Source organism: Lissotriton helveticus, chromosome 5_1, assembly GCF_964261635.1.
Source record: "Lissotriton helveticus chromosome 5_1, aLisHel1.1, whole genome shotgun sequence".
NCBI classification, from domain to species: domain Eukaryota; kingdom Metazoa; phylum Chordata; class Amphibia; order Caudata; family Salamandridae; genus Lissotriton; species Lissotriton helveticus.
Window position 1 is genome coordinate 685,303,322 of NC_136065.1, and position 21,497 is coordinate 685,324,818.

Consider the following 21,497-nt stretch of genomic DNA (forward strand, 5'->3'; position numbering starts at 1 on the left):
TGCTTTCTATGTAATCTCTATTAACAGTGCACAACACTGGCCTCACAACATTCTAGGCAGCTTTATTTAATAAAAGACAGATTGGTGTTAATTGTTCCCTTTGTTTCTAACATTCAGTATACACACATTCTTGTTGTACATAGCCTCCCTACATCCCCATATCACAGTAGATGTTGGAACACCCAGGATAACGTGCTGCATCACTAAACACTTATCAGGTGACAAAGGCAGGATGTATTGGCTATGACAATGCTTGTTTTGTAGGCACTGGGAGAGTATGTGAATTGCCCAGAATCACAGAATGTTGAGCTGACATGCCACATACTCTCCAAATTAATTTTTGTGACAAATAAACCTCTGGATGACTTCATGCCAGCATTTCTAAATTACACCAATTGTTTTATTAATGTTTACAAACTCGCTAAGAGTTAGACTGGGTTCAGTCTCTGGGTGCTTAAACTCGTTCTGCTCTCAGTGTCCCAGTCAATCACAGCTCATGTTGCCTTTCCCAGCAAAAGTGCCGTCTTTTCAGCCGGGCCCATCCCCCAGTCTGGGAGAGTTTCCTGCTCAGGTGACTCCAGCACACTGGCCTCTTGACGGGCTAATGTCCCTTTTGTTATGCGCGAAGGTGAATCTGCATATCTGTGCCCGCCCGGCCATCCTGAAACCTTACAGGTTTTGTTTTCTTCAAGGCCAGGATTATCATTCCCAGGGGCAGAGGAAATGCTATTCAAACTGGGTAAAGTGATTCTTCAGCGAGCAGACTTGTAAAAGTGTTTTGCTTACATCCTTGCGCACCAGCTTCACAAGTATTTTTTCCAAACCATTTATTTCACGGACTCTGCTTTCATAAAGAACGCATTTGAAGTAAGCGCTGAAAGTTCAGAACATTATGCAAGCTAATATCTAATAACTCGTTATTACTGTTCCTGAAATCTCGCTCGTAAGGGTTGAGAAAGCTTTAAAACAGGTAATAATACCACTGCAATTTAACCTCAGTGCTAGTGCAAGTTTTGAAGAGTACCTGAAATGAGCTTAGTAAAAAAGAAACACCTTTTATCACAGGTTTGTATTTAATTATAAATGCAAATGATAAATTATAACAAGTTCTGTCCTTTTCTTGATTCCTTCAAACCAATGTAAACTCTAATCCTTTTTTTTTTTAACGCAAACGATGTATTGGATTTCATCTGGAGGACACATTTATCACCCCAAAAATTTTTACAGACAGAATTTTCATCAGGAAAAATGCGTCACGAAACTTGCTGGCAAATGGTGCAGATGTTGTGTTTGTGTAGTAAAGAGGTAAACATACATTTTGGGGCAGATGTATCATCCGTTTTTTTCCCGCAAACGCTGCGATTCGCAAAAAAACAGCGTTTGCGAGAAAAAATAAGGAAAATGCGATGTATCATGAAAATCGCATCGCAAAATTAAGGAATCGCAAAATTTGCGATTGCTTGATTTTGCGTCAGCATTTAAGGAAACGCAAATTGCGATTCCTTAAAAGCTATGTATGAAGCACTCAAGTTGTGCGAATTCCAATTAAGAAATCGCAAATTATTTGACAAATGCACTTTTTGGCATTTGTAAACGTGCCATGTGGCGCACATCCATGCCCTTAGGGCATGGATGTGCGCCATATGCACACACATGTACATTTTTAGGGGTGCAGCAGGGTGTCCTTTGGACACTCCTGCACCCTTCAAATTATTCTCAAATTGCGATTAGCAAATTGCGAATCACAAATTGAGAATAACTTCCCATTCCTTGCTATGTGACTCCTGGTGAATGGGAAAATATTTCTTATTTGCGAATTCGCAATTTGCAAATTCGCAATTAAGGAATATCAAGAAATCGCCAAAAAAGACTGTTGCACCAGGCACCACCAGCACTGAAGTCGACTCTGGCTGGCTAGTCCACCAAAGAATGGCCAGAGTCTTGGAGTGAATTGACTTTGCAATAGCGTAAAAAGACAAGGGCTCTGAACACTGGGCCTGAATAGTCCTCTAAGTTATTTACAAAACATGATCAGAATCATTTACTTTATATCACAGTCCAGTGCACCATCATTCATTAATTGAAGATAAAGATCACATGGCAATAGTGAAGTGTTCCAACTCAAATAGATTTTAAAAATGCTCATAAAACCACACTTTTCAGACACAAAAAGACTAAATTCAATAGCAGCATCATGTAAATAAGTTTTTATGTAGAGAAAAGGTTAATTTACATTCAAAATATTTGGATAAATAAAGGGATATGGAGCTTTCCCTTCGAAATGTGCATCCTTTCTGCTACTAGTATTTGTTTCTGTGAGCAAAGTGTGTTTAAAATGCAAAGTGTGTTTAGGACTGCAGTACAACCTCCTGCCTACGGGGACAGAGCGAGCAAAAATATAAACACACTTTATGAAACACAGGTCCCCACAAGGCAATTTTTTCAAAAGTTGTAAAAATTGACACAGATGTTCCTGAAGTCATTTTTAATCATTTAGAAGACATTACCTTGTGGGGACCTGGGTTCAGGTCCCCACAGTGCAATCAAGTCCCCACAGCGTGAGTGTGTTATCATGCCCAAGTCCCCACAAGGATAGTAACACAAACACACACACACACACTACCACAAGCACACACACAACCACACACACAACCACACATACAACCACACACAACCACACACCCAACCACACACACACTACCACAAACACACACACAAAAACACACAACACATACAACCACACACAACCACACACACACAACCACACACACACAACCACACAAACACAACACACACACACACAACCACACCAACCACACATACACACAACCACACACAGAACCACACACACAGAACCACACACACAACCACACACACTACCACAAGCACACACACAAACACACACACAACCACACACACAACCACACACACAACCACACACACAATCACACACACAACCACACACACAGCCACACATACAACCACAACCACACACACAACTACACACACAACCACAACCACACACAACCACACACACATAAACACACAGAACCACACACAACCACATACACACACACACAACCACACACACAACCACACACACACACACACAACTACACACGTCAGTGCACGCTTTCACCAGGCACACACACACCACCAGCCGTCAGTGCACGCTTCCACCAGGCACACACCACCAGCTGGCAGTGCACACTTCCACCAGGCACACACATCACCAGCTATCAGTGCACAATTTCTACAGGCACACACACCACCAGCCATCGGTGCACACATCGATTGTTAACGCATCCAAACTTAACTTTTGTAGCAATTGCAGTATGGCGCACTTTACTTTTAAACATATTCATCTAAAGTGCAGCATGCCACAATTGCTACAAAAATAAATACACTTTTTTTGTCCTACAATTTATAGACTTTTGTTGCAATTGGTGTTGCAATATTTAGCAATGCCAATAGCTTAGCTCAAACTTAATTAATGCGACACCTATTGCATTGCAAATGCTTGTTTAAAACTTTCAGCCATACTGCACAGCAGTCATCCTACAGTACAACATGGCTATAAAAAAAAAACACAACGACAAAGCATAGGAATAGGGAGACCTTTTGCCTTTCCCAGTGATTGTTTACAGTGAGAGACAAAACTAATCTCTTGTAAAGGGCGGTTTCGCTGCCAGATTTCCTGTCTGCCCACAGCCTGGCACCCTCCCCCACCTCGCGCGATGGCTGTAAAATGCTGAAGTCAGCATTACTGCAGAGCTGCGGTCACAGGGCATTGTGCGCCTTTTGACAGATAGCTGCGAACAGAGTGATAGGTCTGAAAAATAGCTCTCTAATTGAAGCCACATGTTCTCAGTCACATTTGTGCGAATTGCAATACAAACTCAACAGCCTCTCTCTTTGACGCACACACATCTCTCTCTCTTCGTACAGCTCGTCCCTGTACTCTCCCACACCTTGAAATTAATTTCAATTTCATGCTATCTTTCTTAGCAATCGAACGAAATTGCTACTTCTTTTTTATGTAGTGAGGAAATTAAATTTTAAACGAAAATTAATGAATGCCCCGCCCCCTCTTCCAATCAAGAACATGCTTGTCAACTCATCCCGACATTACTGAGCCCTCTTTGTTCTGCAACATTGTATTTAGTTTGATTCCCTCCCTGATTACAAAAAGGCTTCTCACATGCTCGCCTTTCAAGCCCACAGGTGTTGGCACCCCTCCCCCTCTGACTGACCGCGCCTCCCGCCCCAGAGCGCCCCAAACCCGCGTCTGGAATAATTGTTAACAAAGTTTCTAAGAGTCTAATATTTATTAGGAATACATAGTGAAAAAAAACAATATTTATTTGTGTTGTGTGACGTGCATTATGTCGAGTTTTGCCACATTCCGATAGAGCACCTCGTGTAGCACGTAAAGAATCTGAGAAGCAAAAAATATATTGAAAACTAAATTATAGTTATTCTTACTGGAAAACTGCCCACACTTAGGTCAAAGAGCATGCCCGCCGTTGCCAGTCACTCCTGACATTAACGCTACCATGTAGCAATGGGAACAGTTGGAACCCGAACAATTATAAAACGAGTCGATTATTATTATTCATGCGAATGTAGTATGGTTTTGTAATCGACAAATTACGTAAAGTAAACAAAAATCGTCTTTGTCGCAGAGTTTTGGCTTCTATTGTGTTGAGAATAAACTGGATTTTTGAGACACAGTTCATGTGTTTCGTACGTATGGGTCATTACAGGATTTACACGGAGGGTAAATGTATTTCGCTATTTTTATATAGGCAGCAATTAAGAAATGCTTACCGCGTAATATACAATATTATATTACTTGGTAAGCATCGTGATCAGAAAAGTTTTGACTATAATCGATCTACGCCACTTTGGCGCCGTAAACAGCTGCATTTGTGCGCAATATTCGCAAACAGGCTCCAGGAGCGGTGTAAACCAGATCTGGCAGGGAAGAGCCAGTTCCACCAAGGGAAGCAGTGCGAAGAGTAAACAAGCCATTGTAAGGAGGCCCGGGGAGGAGGCTGTCCAATGGCAGCACGACTGGCGTGGCTGTGGGACACACTCCATCATCACCAGCACCCAGGGCTCGTCTCCCTGAACACGCCCACCTTAAAGGCAGGCTGGGCTCGCACCCATCTGCAGAACAACATCGACTTTACCATACCTTGGGAGAGAGGGCGAGGGGTGGGAGAAAAGTAGACCAAAAGTTGTTTGTGTGTGTAAAAGGCCGCTTTATTAAGACACAGGTGCACATTACAAACACAAACCTTGGCAACGCCTTACAAAACTAAACCTCACTAAATAATTAAATAACTACAAATTCAGCCCCCCGGACCCTCCCCCACCCCTAAAACATTTGAGCCCTCCCGCTCCCAACAATACATCAATAAAAATATAACAGCATTATAACATTACGTCATCAATAAAATTACATCATCAATAAAACATTTCGTCATTAAACAAACATACGTCATCGTTAAAACTTTATTCGTCCAACCACAATTACAATAACAACGGTCAGGTCCTCCATAACCATAAACCCTGCCTGACCCTGCACTCCTGCAGATACCCCCCCCTCACAAAACTGAACGGTCAAACCATGACCAACATACCCCAGCACTTGTCAAAGAAATACTTGAACTAATACTCAACCAGCAATCTGCCTAAAAACCGTAATGATACCCAAAAACACCGCACAGCACCTGTGTCAGCGACGGATACAAATACAAGAGAAACAACCCCTGCACACCGGTAGCCCACAAAACAGCCTTTTACTTAAAAAAGAAAATAGTGGCAAAAAACGCCCAAAAATTGGGGAAAAAACTGAGCAGCGAGGGGAAAAGCGGAGCATTTAAAGCGAAAAATTGAGGGAGGGAGGGTGGGACAAAAAGCTATGAGCCCACCTAGCCACCAGGTCACCAAACCTAAAATGGTGGCTGGTAGGCAGTGGGCGGGGGGTTTATAATTGGGCTATGCTGGTCCTACTGGACCAGCCCAATTCTGGAAACTTCTGTCCCTCTTAAAGGGACACCCCTCGCAGCTCTCCCAAACCGCCCGGGGGAGGAGACCTCCCGGCGGTCGGCTCCCTCCCCCAAGCCCCCCTTGGGAGAGAGGGCGAGGGGTGGGAGAAAAGTAGACCAAAAGTTGTTTGTGTGTGTAAAAGGCCGCTTTATTAAGACACAGGTGCACATTACAAACACAAACCTTGGCAACGCCTTACAAAACTAAACCTCACTAAATAATTAAATAACTACAAATTCAGCCCCCCGGACCCTCCCCCACCCCTAAAACATTTGAGCCCTCCCGCTCCCAACAATACATCAATAAAAATATAACAGCATTATAACATTACGTCATCAATAAAATTACATCATCAATAAAACATTTCGTCATTAAACAAACATACGTCATCGTTAAAACTTTATTCGTCCAACCACAATTACAATAACAACGGTCAGGTCCTCCATAACCATAAACCCTGCCTGACCCTGCACTCCTGCAGATACCCCCCCCTCACAAAACTGAACGGTCAAACCATGACCAACATACCCCAGCACTTGTCAAAGAAATACTTGAACTAATACTCAACCAGCAATCTGCCTAAAAACCGTAATGATACCCAAAAACACCGCCACCCAGAAAGGTAGGCGGGGGAAGCAACGCCTCCCTTTCTGCCCCCCAACCGCAAAGCGAAAGACAACCAGAAAATCAACGCTGCATGGCCAAAGCCCGGGCTAAAACCTCACGAATCTCCAACAAGTAAAGTTCCATGCCCACCCGGGACAGATGAACTCCATCATCCCTAAAGAACTCAACAGCCTCAAACTTAATGTCCCTGTGTGAAATCCTACTGAAACCAAGGCTCCTACAGCAACGAGACACCTCCGAATTCACTTTCTTCCTAGCCCGATCGACGGCCCTGGGATTCACTGCTCCCCTCCATATCCTGCGAGGAATCAACTCTGTCCAAAAAACGTGGCACCCAGCCCATCGTTCCTTAATGAGGCCTAAATCTCGTTTCATAGCTCGCAGCAAGACTACACCTTTCGTTGCACATAGGTCATTTTCTCCCAAATGAATAACTAAAATATCCGGGCAGACACCGCCCACCATGTTGTTGTTCAAACAAGGGATCAACTCTCTCCAGAGCATCCCACCTTTACCCTTCCAAAGAACGTTAAACATTCGATCATTGAAACCAAGTAGATCTCCAAAGTAACTCCTCGCCGCCTGGACTCTGGCCCACTTGACAAATGAATGCCCCACTATCCAGACCGTTACCACCGAGGAGCGAGGTCCAGCAACGGATCCTGAAAAAGAAAAAAAGAGTTAAAATCCTGTGAAGGAGGATGACGCATGCGCCTCCTCCGCCGAGCTCCTCACGTAACGCTGGAAACAGTTAGAAGACCAGCGCCCCAATCGCTTAATATCCCTTTCAGACCAATTCCTGTGAAAAGCTTCAGTGGCAGCACCTATTCTGAAAGAGTGAGTCCCATAAATATTGCTATCGAGACCTATGTGCTGCAGCGCTTTGCGCAAAACCATACGTAATTGATAAGGTGTTACAGGGGTGCCAGTGATATGTTGGAAAACCAGGACTTCATCGCCACCCCCACACAAGGAACGCCAGCGCCGCGCAAGCAGTAGAGGGCAAGTAAGCTTCGGAGCACATGCCTGTAACCATACACCTTTCCCCTTCCCCGTCTGATCCGTTTTAGAACTGGCCAACCATACATGAACTCCCTCATCATAACAGAAAACGTCCTTCCAAAACAATCCACACTTATACTTTGAACCCAACAACTCAGATACCCTGAAAGCACCAAAAAACATGAAAGCCATCAACATAGAGAAAAGACATGCCTCAAAATCATCTGAACAAACTAAAGGCAAAACCGTAATCAACCTGGCCAGAACTTGCCAAGATAGAGGGGCTCTGGATCTACCAATGTGCCCTTGCTCCCTGGCCCATCCCTCAAGCATCCTTCTACCAATTTCCCCCGCAGATGGAGGATAGCCCCACCACAACTTCCCCATGAAAGCAATCCCCGCCAGTTTCCCAGCAATGGTTACTTTGGTCAAACCCTTATCCATGAGGTCCAGTATAAAGTTGACCACATCATCCGACCGACTCGACAGATCCTCCCTTCTGACAGCACCAGATTCCAGAAATTCCTTCCACGCAAGGGAATACGCAGAACGCGTGGACACAGACAGAGAACCTACCACCAATTGAACGACCCGACCTCGCCGACGTGCCACAGATGACTCGGCATCGGAGTCGGGGATCTGTCCGCATCCTTCGCCAGACCACGGAATCTCTCCCACTGTGAACGAGACAGAGCATCCGCAATGTCATTGTCCACACCAGGAATGTGCAACGCACGAAAATGAATATCGTGTTTCAAACAACCAAGAACAAAAACTCTCATAAGTTTCAACACCTGTCCGTCCCTGGCCGATTGGCGATTCACTATCTCCACCACCGCCATGTTATCCACACGAAACAGCACTTTCTTGTGCGCCAATTCCTCCCCCCACAATGTCAAGGCGACCAATAAGGGGAACAGTTCCAGAAAAGTGATGCTGCGACCTCCATTCAACCATTCATCAGGCCAACGTTCTGCACACCATTTGCCATTCCAAAAGAGCCCAAAACCATCACTGCCAGCAGCATCCGAAAACATTTGTACATCCCACTGAAAGTCAACCTCTCTGACCAAGGGGACACCATTGAAGGAGTTCAGAAAAAACTTCCACATTCTCAAATCCTCCTTGACACCAGCAGACAGACGAACACGATGGTGGGGCAAATGATGACCTGCCAAAGCCCTGCCCAGTCTCCTACAAAAGGTCCTGCCCGCTCTCACCACTCTGCAGGCAAAATTCAAATGACCCAAAAGCACTTGAATCTCTTTCACCAACACTTTTCTCTTTGACAACATCACATCCAGTAATTCAATCATGTTGACCCTTTTGTCTTCCGGCAGTCGAGCAGACATACACACAGAGTCAATTTCAATACCCAAAAAGGATAGGACAGTGGCAGGGCCCAGTGTTTTCTCGGGAGCCAAAGGAACTCCCAAATCCTCCATGAGCCCTTGGAATGTGTCCAAAGCCTTCTGGCACTCCGCGGAGCCCGGGGATCCAACAAAGAAAAAATCATCGAGATAGTGAGTTACCAGGGTATGACCGGACTGATGGGAAAAATACCATTGCAGGAAAGTACTAAAACACTCAAACAAGGCACATGATATGGAGCAGCCCATCGGCAAAGCCTTGTCCACGTACCACTTACCATTGAACTGAATACCTAAAAGGCTCCAATCGTCCGGGTGGACAGGCAATAGCCGAAAAGCAGACTTGATGTCACACTTAGCCATCTCAGCGGCTGCGCCCGCTGTCACAACAAGTGACATGGCCACGTCAACCGAAGAGTAAGAGACAGACACTGCCTCTGGGTCAATGAAATCATTAACAGACGACCCTTCAGGCCATGACAAATGTTGAATCAGGCGAAACTGTCCCGGTTCTTTCTTCGGGACAACCCCAACCGGTGAAACAATCAAGTTATGGATCGGCCAATCGTGAAACGGGCCAGCCATCCTCCCTTCATGTACTTCCTTAGTAAGTTTGTCTTGTACCACCGTGGCATGTTCAGAAGCTGATTTTAAATTGGCAGACCATCTCCGTTCCCTAACACCTAAGTAACCGAGTCGGAACCCAAACTGAAAACCTTCCAACAGTGTAACTTTTGCTGACTGATCATCGAAACCATGGAGGGCAATGCGCAGCCTTTCTAAATTAACTGGCGTACGAGCCCTTGGACCCAGCACCCTTAGCACCTCTGTATCCCCTTCCTCCTGAAAACTGTGCAGTCGTATTTGATGTTCCTGAAACTGATTGCTTTCCCTGTGTACCGTCCGATGGCTGATTGTTCCAACACTTGGACAACGGGTGTTTCTTACCACAGCCTGAGCATTCATGTTTAAATTTACAATACTCCCTGGTACAGGAGCCCCTATTAAATTCCCAACAGAAACCAGACCCTGAGTACAAGGTTGCAGTGGCCCCCACCCCTCCCCGGGTGGGCTTCCCCTGAAAGGGCCGATAAACTAACGGCAAACCACTTGCCGTGAAAATGGTTTTACCCCCTGACGCTGACCCCATTGTGTGTTGCCACAAGTCATTATCTATCTCCCCCCACTTAGCTTCCGGGTCCCAAGCCATCCTGGCCCGAAATTCCTCATCATATTGAGACCAAGCAAAACCACCCCCGGTGATCTGGGCCTTGCGAATGACGTCCATGTATTTAAAAAGGGACACGCTGCGCTCAGGGAACTTTTCGCAATATACACTGGCATAAATTAAAAACGCAGCTGTCCAGTTTTCAATATTTAAAGGCACTCTGGGGCGTTTTGCCAGCTCAAACTCCTCCTCCTTAGACCCCTCTTTGGACCTGACTTCCCTGTGGAGTAGCTTCAGTAGTTCCACATACTCACCATTCCAAATTCGGTCCTTGGTACTTAACATGAGATGAGCACCTAATGGTTTCGTAACCCCCATGTAAGGCAGTTTTTTGATTTTGAGTTCTTTACTGGCCACAGGCTCTTTAACCTTGCTGGAAGCACCAGCCATAACATGACCTACCACTGTGTTCTGAATGTCTACCACATCATCTGTACCAACTGCTGTGTCTTTTACATATCGACCTTTGACCAGACGGCCATCACTACTAATCACTTCAGTTTCACCACCAGTACCCACAGACACCATCTTAGGTTTGGCCTGTGTGGCTGATTGCTCACCTGGCAAAAGAGAGACCACTCTCGATGGCTCCGCCCGTGTCTCCGAGGTCAATGCATCCGGTCGGCGAGGCGCCCTACTCGATGGGCCGTGCTCTCTTCTCCCTTGCACTTGACTTTGGACCACTGGAGCCTGTAACACACTATAAGAAACATGAGAGGGCACCCCCCTTTCCGTATCCCGCACTTCACCTTCTTCAGGACTGTCTTCATCGTAGTCCAACACTACTGAATCGGCACTAGTGTGCAACAACTCATCACGGGTCTTACCCAACCCGGTATCAACCACCGTACATTTAAATGATTTGGAAACTCCAGGAGGGGGAGCAGGCTGTACACGCCCGTACCTCCCTGCGCGTTGACTCTGTAGCTCCTTAGCCGCCGGCAAGGCCTGCCACCTATACCTGCTACTCGTTGGGGCCAGCGGGGTCACGCCAGACCCTCGTGTGCTGGCCGCGGCGGGATCCCTCGTTGGAACAGAGAGGGCCGCGCTAGGCACTCTCCTCACTTCCCCTTGGCGTGATGGGACTGGACCGCGCCCTGCCAAGTCTGGACCTCCACACCTATTCCTATCCTGAAAAGAAAAAGTTTGGACTGGTGTGCTAGGGTCCCTAAAGGCAACACTCGAAACAGACCTTGACCTCCGCAAATCAGCATCCACAAGCGACCCCTGGCACCTCTCCAAAGAACGTCCCCTAATGCAACCCTTCAATGGCACTCCTCTAACCGGAGAGTCGCCTATCATCTCCTCCTCATCACTGACATCCAAATTAGCGCCCGCCGCCACCGAAGAAGAGGTCTGCAAAGGTACCCCCACACCCCTCGCATGGACCCCAATATCCTTGTGAAAACCCCGCTGCGCCAAACCTGCTGTACCAAAATGCTCCCATCCAGGAGAACCTAACATAAGATAAGGACCTCCAGCATCCCCATGTACAGACTCTCCACTCACCTGCCTGGAAAACCCCTCACGCTCCAACAACGTACTTGAGAAACCCCCAGCCCCTGTAACCCGCACACCAGGGTGAGCCAACCCCACAAACTCATTCCCCACAGCCCTACCCAATCCCCCTAAACCTGTGCCATGCACAGGTGCAGACCCCCGACTCTCCCCATAAAAAGCTCCCTGACCCCCCTGTGACAATCCCCTGTCATCCCTCCGCAAACGGACACTCCCCTCCTGAAAACCAGGAAACATAACAACCCCTGAACTTACCGTGTCCTGGCCCAAAACCTCACCATGCATGGAACTACTGTCGCCCACCTGGGCCCACTCACCCTCTCCTCTGGATCCCCCTCCAACAGACATAGCAGAACCCACATAAGAACCAGGTGTAGAGAATAATAACGGGCTGCCCACATTACTGTTCCCATCCCCCCGGACAGCACCAACATCCTGTGCAAAAACAACCTGGCCAGCATGATGCTCCATACCAACCTGCCTGCCCAATCCACCTGTAACACGCTGGCTAGACTCCCTATCATAAAGCACATCCCTCTCTGAGATAGCAAGGTGTGAAGGGGTTAACCACATACCAGAGCGTGGGTCAACAGTCCTCTGCGTCTCTGTTACAACCTGCTCTGTAACATTCAAATCCGGCATAACATGCTGCTGCTCTGCCACCTGCCAACCATCCAATTGAAAAGAACCCCTGCGCGCACCTCGCGCGGACCTGACAAACGCAGGCTCCACACGGCGTTCCCCAATGGGGTCAGAAGCGGAGCGCTTCTTACTCCCTCTCCGTCCCCCCCTCCCCCGCTTGGCCGATATAATCGGAGCGGGAGCGGGAGCTTCTGCCTCCAACCCGTCACCCGCCCGCCCCGCCGAAGCAATCAATTGCGCCTCAGGCGCCTGACCCGGCTGCAAGCGAGCCGTCTGCCCTGCCGCCAGAGAGCCTCCCGCCCCACCCCAGGGCTCCGTAACCAACCCAGAAGCCGGTCCCGCGCCAGCACCCCCGACTACGGGAGCGCCCAAAATTACCGGCGCTCCCCCCTCCCCCGCCGCCACACGCGCCTGTAAAGTGGGGGCCGGTTTCCTCGAACGGGACCGGCCCCTTTCACTTACCTGAAGAGAACGCCTCTTCTTAGGCGAAGAACACGCCAAAACCGCGGCGGACACGCCGGCAGAGGCCTGGCGCTGGGGGCGCGCCGGCCCCCCTCCCACCACCAAATCCATGCGACCTGCTTCCGATAGCAGACGCATGGCTTCCAACACGCGGTAGTCCTCCATGCTACTAAATGAACAACAAAGGAACAATAACGCTGTCGAACACACACCCAAAGCACCTCACAATTACCCTCGACCACAAAAAGCTATGAGCCCACCTAGCCACCAGGTCACCAAACCTAAAATGGTGGCTGGTAGGCAGTGGGCGGGGGGTTTATAATTGGGCTATGCTGGTCCTACTGGACCAGCCCAATTCTGGAAACTTCTGTCCCTCTTAAAGGGACACCCCTCGCAGCTCTCCCAAACCGCCCGGGGGAGGAGACCTCCCGGCGGTCGGCTCCCTCCCCCAAGCCCCCCTTGGGAGAGAGGGCGAGGGGTGGGAGAAAAGTAGACCAAAAGTTGTTTGTGTGTGTAAAAGGCCGCTTTATTAAGACACAGGTGCACATTACAAACACAAACCTTGGCAACGCCTTACAAAACTAAACCTCACTAAATAATTAAATAACTACAAATTCAGCCCCCCGGACCCTCCCCCACCCCTAAAACATTTGAGCCCTCCCGCTCCCAACAATACATCAATAAAAATATAACAGCATTATAACATTACGTCATCAATAAAATTACATCATCAATAAAACATTTCGTCATTAAACAAACATACGTCATCGTTAAAACTTTATTCGTCCAACCACAATTACAATAACAACGGTCAGGTCCTCCATAACCATAAACCCTGCCTGACCCTGCACTCCTGCAGATACCCCCCCCTCACAAAACTGAACGGTCAAACCATGACCAACATACCCCAGCACTTGTCAAAGAAATACTTGAACTAATACTCAACCAGCAATCTGCCTAAAAACCGTAATGATACCCAAAAACACCGCACAGCACCTGTGTCAGCGACGGATACAAATACAAGAGAAACAACCCCTGCACACCGGTAGCCCACAAAACAGCCTTTTACTTAAAAAAGAAAATAGTGGCAAAAAACGCCCAAAAATTGGGGAAAAAACTGAGCAGCGAGGGGAAAAGCGGAGCATTTAAAGCGAAAAATTGAGGGAGGGAGGGTGGGACAAAAAGCTATGAGCCCACCTAGCCACCAGGTCACCAAACCTAAAATGGTGGCTGGTAGGCAGTGGGCGGGGGGTTTATAATTGGGCTATGCTGGTCCTACTGGACCAGCCCAATTCTGGAAACTTCTGTCCCTCTTAAAGGGACACCCCTCGCAGCTCTCCCAAACCGCCCGGGGGAGGAGACCTCCCGGCGGTCGGCTCCCTCCCCCAAGCCCCCCTTGGGAGAGAGGGCGAGGGGTGGGAGAAAAGTAGACCAAAAGTTGTTTGTGTGTGTAAAAGGCCGCTTTATTAAGACACAGGTGCACATTACAAACACAAACCTTGGCAACGCCTTACAAAACTAAACCTCACTAAATAATTAAATAACTACAAATTCAGCCCCCCGGACCCTCCCCCACCCCTAAAACATTTGAGCCCTCCCGCTCCCAACAATACATCAATAAAAATATAACAGCATTATAACATTACGTCATCAATAAAATTACATCATCAATAAAACATTTCGTCATTAAACAAACATACGTCATCGTTAAAACTTTATTCGTCCAACCACAATTACAATAACAACGGTCAGGTCCTCCATAACCATAAACCCTGCCTGACCCTGCACTCCTGCAGATACCCCCCCCTCACAAAACTGAACGGTCAAACCATGACCAACATACCCCAGCACTTGTCAAAGAAATACTTGAACTAATACTCAACCAGCAATCTGCCTAAAAACCGTAATGATACCCAAAAACACCGCCACCCAGAAAGGTAGGCGGGGGAAGCAACGCCTCCCTTTCTGCCCCCCAACCGCAAAGCGAAAGACAACCAGAAAATCAACGCTGCATGGCCAAAGCCCGGGCTAAAACCTCACGAATCTCCAACAAGTAAAGTTCCATGCCCACCCGGGACAGATGAACTCCATCATCCCTAAAGAACTCAACAGCCTCAAACTTAATGTCCCTGTGTGAAATCCTACTGAAACCAAGGCTCCTACAGCAACGAGACACCTCCGAATTCACTTTCTTCCTAGCCCGATCGACGGCCCTGGGATTCACTGCTCCCCTCCATATCCTGCGAGGAATCAACTCTGTCCAAAAAACGTGGCACCCAGCCCATCGTTCCTTAATGAGGCCTAAATCTCGTTTCATAGCTCGCAGCAAGACTACACCTTTCGTTGCACATAGGTCATTTTCTCCCAAATGAATAACTAAAATATCCGGGCAGACACCGCCCACCATGTTGTTGTTCAAACAAGGGATCAACTCTCTCCAGAGCATCCCACCTTTACCCTTCCAAAGAACGTTAAACATTCGATCATTGAAACCAAGTAGATCTCCAAAGTAACTCCTCGCCGCCTGGACTCTGGCCCACTTGACAAATGAATGCCCCACTATCCAGACCGTTACCACCGAGGAGCGAGGTCCAGCAACGGATCCTGAAAAAGAAAAAAGAGTTAAAATCCTGTGAAGGAGGATGACGCATGCGCCTCCTCCGCCGAGCTCCTCACGTAACGCTGGAAACAGTTAGAAGACCAGCGCCCCAATCGCTTAATATCCCTTTCAGACCAATTCCTGTGAAAAGCTTCAGTGGCAGCACCTATTCTGAAAGAGTGAGTCCCATAAATATTGCTATCGAGACCTATGTGCTGCAGCGCTTTGCGCAAAACCATACGTAATTGATAAGGTGTTACAGGGGTGCCAGTGATATGTTGGAAAACCAGGACTTCATCGCCACCCCCACACAAGGAACGCCAGCGCCGCGCAAGCAGTAGAGGGCAAGTAAGCTTCGGAGCACATGCCTGTAACCATACACCTTTCCCCTTCCCCGTCTGATCCGTTTTAGAACTGGCCAACCATACATGAACTCCCTCATCATAACAGAAAACGTCCTTCCAAAACAATCCACACTTATACTTTGAACCCAACAACTCAGATACCCTGAAAGCACCAAAAAACATGAAAGCCATCAACATAGAGAAAAGACATGCCTCAAAATCATCTGAACAAACTAAAGGCAAAACCGTAATCAACCTGGCCAGAACTTGCCAAGATAGAGGGGCTCTGGATCTACCAATGTGCCCTTGCTCCCTGGCCCATCCCTCAAGCATCCTTCTACCAATTTCCCCCGCAGATGGAGGATAGCCCCACCACAACTTCCCCATGAAAGCAATCCCCGCCAGTTTCCCAGCAATGGTTACTTTGGTCAAACCCTTATCCATGAGGTCCAGTATAAAGTTGACCACATCATCCGACCGACTCGACAGATCCTCCCTTCTGACAGCACCAGATTCCAGAAATTCCTTCCACGCAAGGGAATACGCAGAACGCGTGGACACAGACAGAGAACCTACCACCAATTGAACGACCCGACCTCGCCGACGTGCCACAGATGACTCGGCATCGGAGTCGGGGATCTGTCCGCATCCTTCGCCAGACCACGGAATCTCTCCCACTGTGAACGAGACAGAGCATCCGCAATGTCATTGTCCACACCAGGAATGTGCAACGCACGAAAATGAATATCGTGTTTCAAACAACCAAGAACAAAAACTCTCATAAGTTTCAACACCTGTCCGTCCCTGGCCGATTGGCGATTCACTATCTCCACCACCGCCATGTTATCCACACGAAACAGCACTTTCTTGTGCGCCAATTCCTCCCCCCACAATGTCAAGGCGACCAATAAGGGGAACAGTTCCAGAAAAGTGATGCTGCGACCTCCATTCAACCATTCATCAGGCCAACGTTCTGCACACCATTTGCCATTCCAAAAGAGCCCAAAACCATCACTGCCAGCAGCATCCGAAAACATTTGTACATCCCACTGAAAGTCAACCTCTCTGACCAAGGGGACACCATTGAAGGAGTTCAGAAAAAACTTCCACATTCTCAAATCCTCCTTGACACCAGCAGACAGACGAACACGATGGTGGGGCAAATGATGACCTGCCAAAGCCCTGCCCAGTCTCCTACAAAAGGTCCTGCCCGCTCTCACCACTCTGCAGGCAAAATTCAAATGACCCAAAAGCACTTGAATCTCTTTCACCAACACTTTTCTCTTTGACAACATCACATCCAGTAATTCAATCATGTTGACCCTTTTGTCTTCCGGCAGTCGAGCAGACATACACACAGAGTCAATTTCAATACCCAAAAAGGATAGGACAGTGGCAGGGCCCAGTGTTTTCTCGGGAGCCAAAGGAACTCCCAAATCCTCCATGAGCCCTTGGAATGTGTCCAAAGCCTTCTGGCACTCCGCGGAGCCCGGGGATCCAACAAAGAAAAAATCATCGAGATAGTGAGTTACCAGGGTATGACCGGACTGATGGGAAAAATACCATTGCAGGAAAGTACTAAAACACTCAAACAAGGCACATGATATGGAGCAGCCCATCGGCAAAGCCTTGTCCACGTACCACTTACCATTGAACTGAATACCTAAAAGGCTCCAATCGTCCGGGTGGACAGGCAATAGCCGAAAAGCAGACTTGATGTCACACTTAGCCATCTCAGCGGCTGCGCCCGCTGTCACAACAAGTGACATGGCCACGTCAACCGAAGAGTAAGAGACAGACACTGCCTCTGGGTCAATGAAATCATTAACAGACGACCCTTCAGGCCATGACAAATGTTGAATCAGGCGAAACTGTCCCGGTTCTTTCTTCGGGACAACCCCAACCGGTGAAACAATCAAGTTATGGATCGGCCAATCGTGAAACGGGCCAGCCATCCTCCCTTCATGTACTTCCTTAGTAAGTTTGTCTTGTACCACCGTGGCATGTTCAGAAGCTGATTTTAAATTGGCAGACCATCTCCGTTCCCTAACACCTAAGTAACCGAGTCGGAACCCAAACTGAAAACCTTCCAACAGTGTAACTTTTGCTGACTGATCATCGAAACCATGGAGGGCAATGCGCAGCCTTTCTAAATTAACTGGCGTACGAGCCCTTGGACCCAGCACCCTTAGCACCTCTGTATCCCCTTCCTCCTGAAAACTGTGCAGTCGTATTTGATGTTCCTGAAACTGATTGCTTTCCCTGTGTACCGTCCGATGGCTGATTGTTCCAACACTTGGACAACGGGTGTTTCTTACCACAGCCTGAGCATTCATGTTTAAATTTACAATACTCCCTGGTACAGGAGCCCCTATTAAATTCCCAACAGAAACCAGACCCTGAGTACAAGGTTGCAGTGGCCCCCACCCCTCCCCGGGTGGGCTTCCCCTGAAAGGGCCGATAAACTAACGGCAAACCACTTGCCGTGAAAATGGTTTTACCCCCTGACGCTGACCCCATTGTGTGTTGCCACAAGTCATTATCTATCTCCCCCCACTTAGCTTCCGGGTCCCAAGCCATCCTGGCCCGAAATTCCTCATCATATTGAGACCAAGCAAAACCACCCCCGGTGATCTGGGCCTTGCGAATGACGTCCATGTATTTAAAAAGGGACACGCTGCGCTCAGGGAACTTTTCGCAATATACACTGGCATAAATTAAAAACGCAGCTGTCCAGTTTTCAATATTTAAAGGCACTCTGGGGCGTTTTGCCAGCTCAAACTCCTCCTCCTTAGACCCCTCTTTGGACCTGACTTCCCTGTGGAGTAGCTTCAGTAGTTCCACATACTCACCATTCCAAATTCGGTCCTTGGTACTTAACATGAGATGAGCACCTAATGGTTTCGTAACCCCCATGTAAGGCAGTTTTTTGATTTTGAGTTCTTTACTGGCCACAGGCTCTTTAACCTTGCTGGAAGCACCAGCCATAACATGACCTACCACTGTGTTCTGAATGTCTACCACATCATCTGTACCAACTGCTGTGTCTTTTACATATCGACCTTTGACCAGACGGCCATCACTACTAATCACTTCAGTTTCACCACCAGTACCCACAGACACCATCTTAGGTTTGGCCTGTGTGGCTGATTGCTCACCTGGCAAAAGAGAGACCACTCTCGATGGCTCCGCCCGTGTCTCCGAGGTCAATGCATCCGGTCGGCGAGGCGCCCTACTCGATGGGCCGTGCTCTCTTCTCCCTTGCACTTGACTTTGGACCACTGGAGCCTGTAACACACTATAAGAAACATGAGAGGGCACCCCCCTTTCCGTATCCCGCACTTCACCTTCTTCAGGACTGTCTTCATCGTAGTCCAACACTACTGAATCGGCACTAGTGTGCAACAACTCATCACGGGTCTTACCCAACCCGGTATCAACCACCGTACATTTAAATGATTTGGAAACTCCAGGAGGGGGAGCAGGCTGTACACGCCCGTACCTCCCTGCGCGTTGACTCTGTAGCTCCTTAGCCGCCGGCAAGGCCTGCCACCTATACCTGCTACTCGTTGGGGCCAGCGGGGTCACGCCAGACCCTCGTGTGCTGGCCGCGGCGGGATCCCTCGTTGGAACAGAGAGGGCCGCGCTAGGCACTCTCCTCACTTCCCCTTGGCGTGATGGGACTGGACCGCGCCCTGCCAAGTCTGGACCTCCACACCTATTCCTATCCTGAAAAGAAAAAGTTTGGACTGGTGTGCTAGGGTCCCTAAAGGCAACACTCGAAACAGACCTTGACCTCCGCAAATCAGCATCCACAAGCGACCCCTGGCACCTCTCCAAAGAACGTCCCCTAATGCAACCCTTCAATGGCACTCCTCTAACCGGAGAGTCGCCTATCATCTCCTCCTCATCACTGACATCCAAATTAGCGCCCGCCGCCACCGAAGAAGAGGTCTGCAAAGGTACCCCCACACCCCTCGCATGGACCCCAATATCCTTGTGAAAACCCCGCTGCGCCAAACCTGCTGTACCAAAATGCTCCCATCCAGGAGAACCTAACATAAGATAAGGACCTCCAGCATCCCCATGTACAGACTCTCCACTCACCTGCCTGGAAAACCCCTCACGCTCCAACAACGTACTTGAGAAACCCCCAGCCCCTGTAACCCGCACACCAGGGTGAGCCAACCCCACAAACTCATTCCCCACAGCCCTACCCAATCCCCCTAAACCTGTGCCATGCACAGGTGCAGACCCCCGACTCTCCCCATAAAAAGCTCCCTGACCCCCCTGTGACAATCCCCTGTCATCCCTCCGCAAACGGACACTCCCCTCCTGAAAACCAGGAAACATAACAACCCCTGAACTTACCGTGTCCTGGCCCAAAACCTCACCATGCATGGAACTACTGTCGCCCACCTGGGCCCACTCACCCTCTCCTCTGGATCCCCCTCCAACAGACATAGCAGAACCCACATAAGAACCAGGTGTAGAGAATAATAACGGGCTGCCCACATTACTGTTCCCATCCCCCCGGACAGCACCAACATCCTGTGCAAAAACAACCTGGCCAGCATGATGCTCCATACCAACCTGCCTGCCCAATCCACCTGTAACACGCTGGCTAGACTCCCTATCATAAAGCACATCCCTCTCTGAGATAGCAAGGTGTGAAGGGGTTAACCACATACCAGAGCGTGGGTCAACAGTCCTCTGCGTCTCTGTTACAACCTGCTCTGTAACATTCAAATCCGGCATAACATGCTGCTGCTCTGCCACCTGCCAACCATCCAATTGAAAAGAACCCCTGCGCGCACCTCGCGCGGACCTGACAAACGCAGGCTCCACACGGCGTTCCCCAATGGGGTCAGAAGCGGAGCGCTTCTTACTCCCTCTCCGTCCCCCCCTCCCCCGCTTGGCCGATATAATCGGAGCGGGAGCGGGAGCTTCTGCCTCCAACCCGTCACCCGCCCGCCCCGCCGAAGCAATCAATTGCGCCTCAGGCGCCTGACCCGGCTGCAAGCGAGCCGTCTGCCCTGCCGCCAGAGAGCCTCCCGCCCCACCCCAGGGCTCCGTAACCAACCCAGAAGCCGGTCCCGCGCCAGCACCCCCGACTACGGGAGCGCCCAAAATTACCGGCGCTCCCCCCTCCCCCGCCGCCACACGCGCCTGTAAAGTGGGGGCCGGTTTCCTCGAACGGGACCGGCCCCTTTCACTTACCTGAAGAGAACGCCTCTTCTTAGGCGAAGAACACGCCAAAACCGCGGCGGACACGCCGGCAGAGGCCTGGCGCTGGGGGCGCGCCGGCCCCCCTCCCACCACCAAATCCATGCGACCTGCTTCCGATAGCAGACGCATGGCTTCCAACACGCGGTAGTCCTCCATGCTACTAAATGAACAACAAAGGAACAATAACGCTGTCGAACACACACCCAAAGCACCTCACAATTACCCTCGACCACAAAAAGCTATGAGCCCACCTAGCCACCAGGTCACCAAACCTAAAATGGTGGCTGGTAGGCAGTGGGCGGGGGGTTTATAATTGGGCTATGCTGGTCCTACTGGACCAGCCCAATTCTGGAAACTTCTGTCCCTCTTAAAGGGACACCCCTCGCAGCTCTCCCAAACCGCCCGGGGGAGGAGACCTC

At 49.1% G+C, this 21,497-nt stretch overlaps 2 protein-coding genes across 2 annotated transcripts; both read right to left on the minus strand.

Moving 5' to 3' along the window:
- Nucleotides 1-6,342: 6,342 nt before the first annotated feature.
- Nucleotides 6,343-11,697, minus strand: LOC144753348 (uncharacterized). Its single transcript, XM_078641072.1, has 2 exons — nt 10,845-11,697; nt 6,343-7,346 (listed from the first exon to the last, which is right to left on the minus strand). The coding sequence occupies exons 1-2, from the start codon at nt 11,584-11,586 to the stop codon at nt 6,745-6,747; spliced, it is 1,344 nt and encodes a 447-aa protein (XP_078497198.1). The 5' UTR covers nt 11,587-11,697; the 3' UTR covers nt 6,343-6,744.
- Nucleotides 11,698-14,506: 2,809 nt separating this feature from the next.
- On the minus strand, nt 14,507-19,860 carry LOC144753349 (uncharacterized). Its single transcript, XM_078641074.1, has 2 exons — nt 19,008-19,860; nt 14,507-15,510 (listed from the first exon to the last, which is right to left on the minus strand). Exons 1-2 carry the CDS (start codon nt 19,747-19,749, stop codon nt 14,909-14,911), a joined length of 1,344 nt encoding a protein of 447 aa, XP_078497200.1. The 5' UTR covers nt 19,750-19,860; the 3' UTR covers nt 14,507-14,908.
- Between the last annotated feature and the right edge of the window lie 1,637 nt (nt 19,861-21,497).

Coding starts and splice junctions, on each gene's coding strand:
- LOC144753349 (XM_078641074.1), bottom strand. CDS start 19,749: ATGATAGGCGACTCTCCGGTTAGAGGAGTGCCATTGAAGGGTTGCATT. Junction 15,511..19,007: donor AGTGGTCTCTCTTTTGCCAG/GTGAGCAATCAG, acceptor TTTCTTTTTCAG/GATCCGTTGCTGGACCTCGC.
- LOC144753348 (XM_078641072.1), bottom strand. CDS start 11,586: ATGATAGGCGACTCTCCGGTTAGAGGAGTGCCATTGAAGGGTTGCATT. Junction 7,347..10,844: donor AGTGGTCTCTCTTTTGCCAG/GTGAGCAATCAG, acceptor TTTCTTTTTCAG/GATCCGTTGCTGGACCTCGC.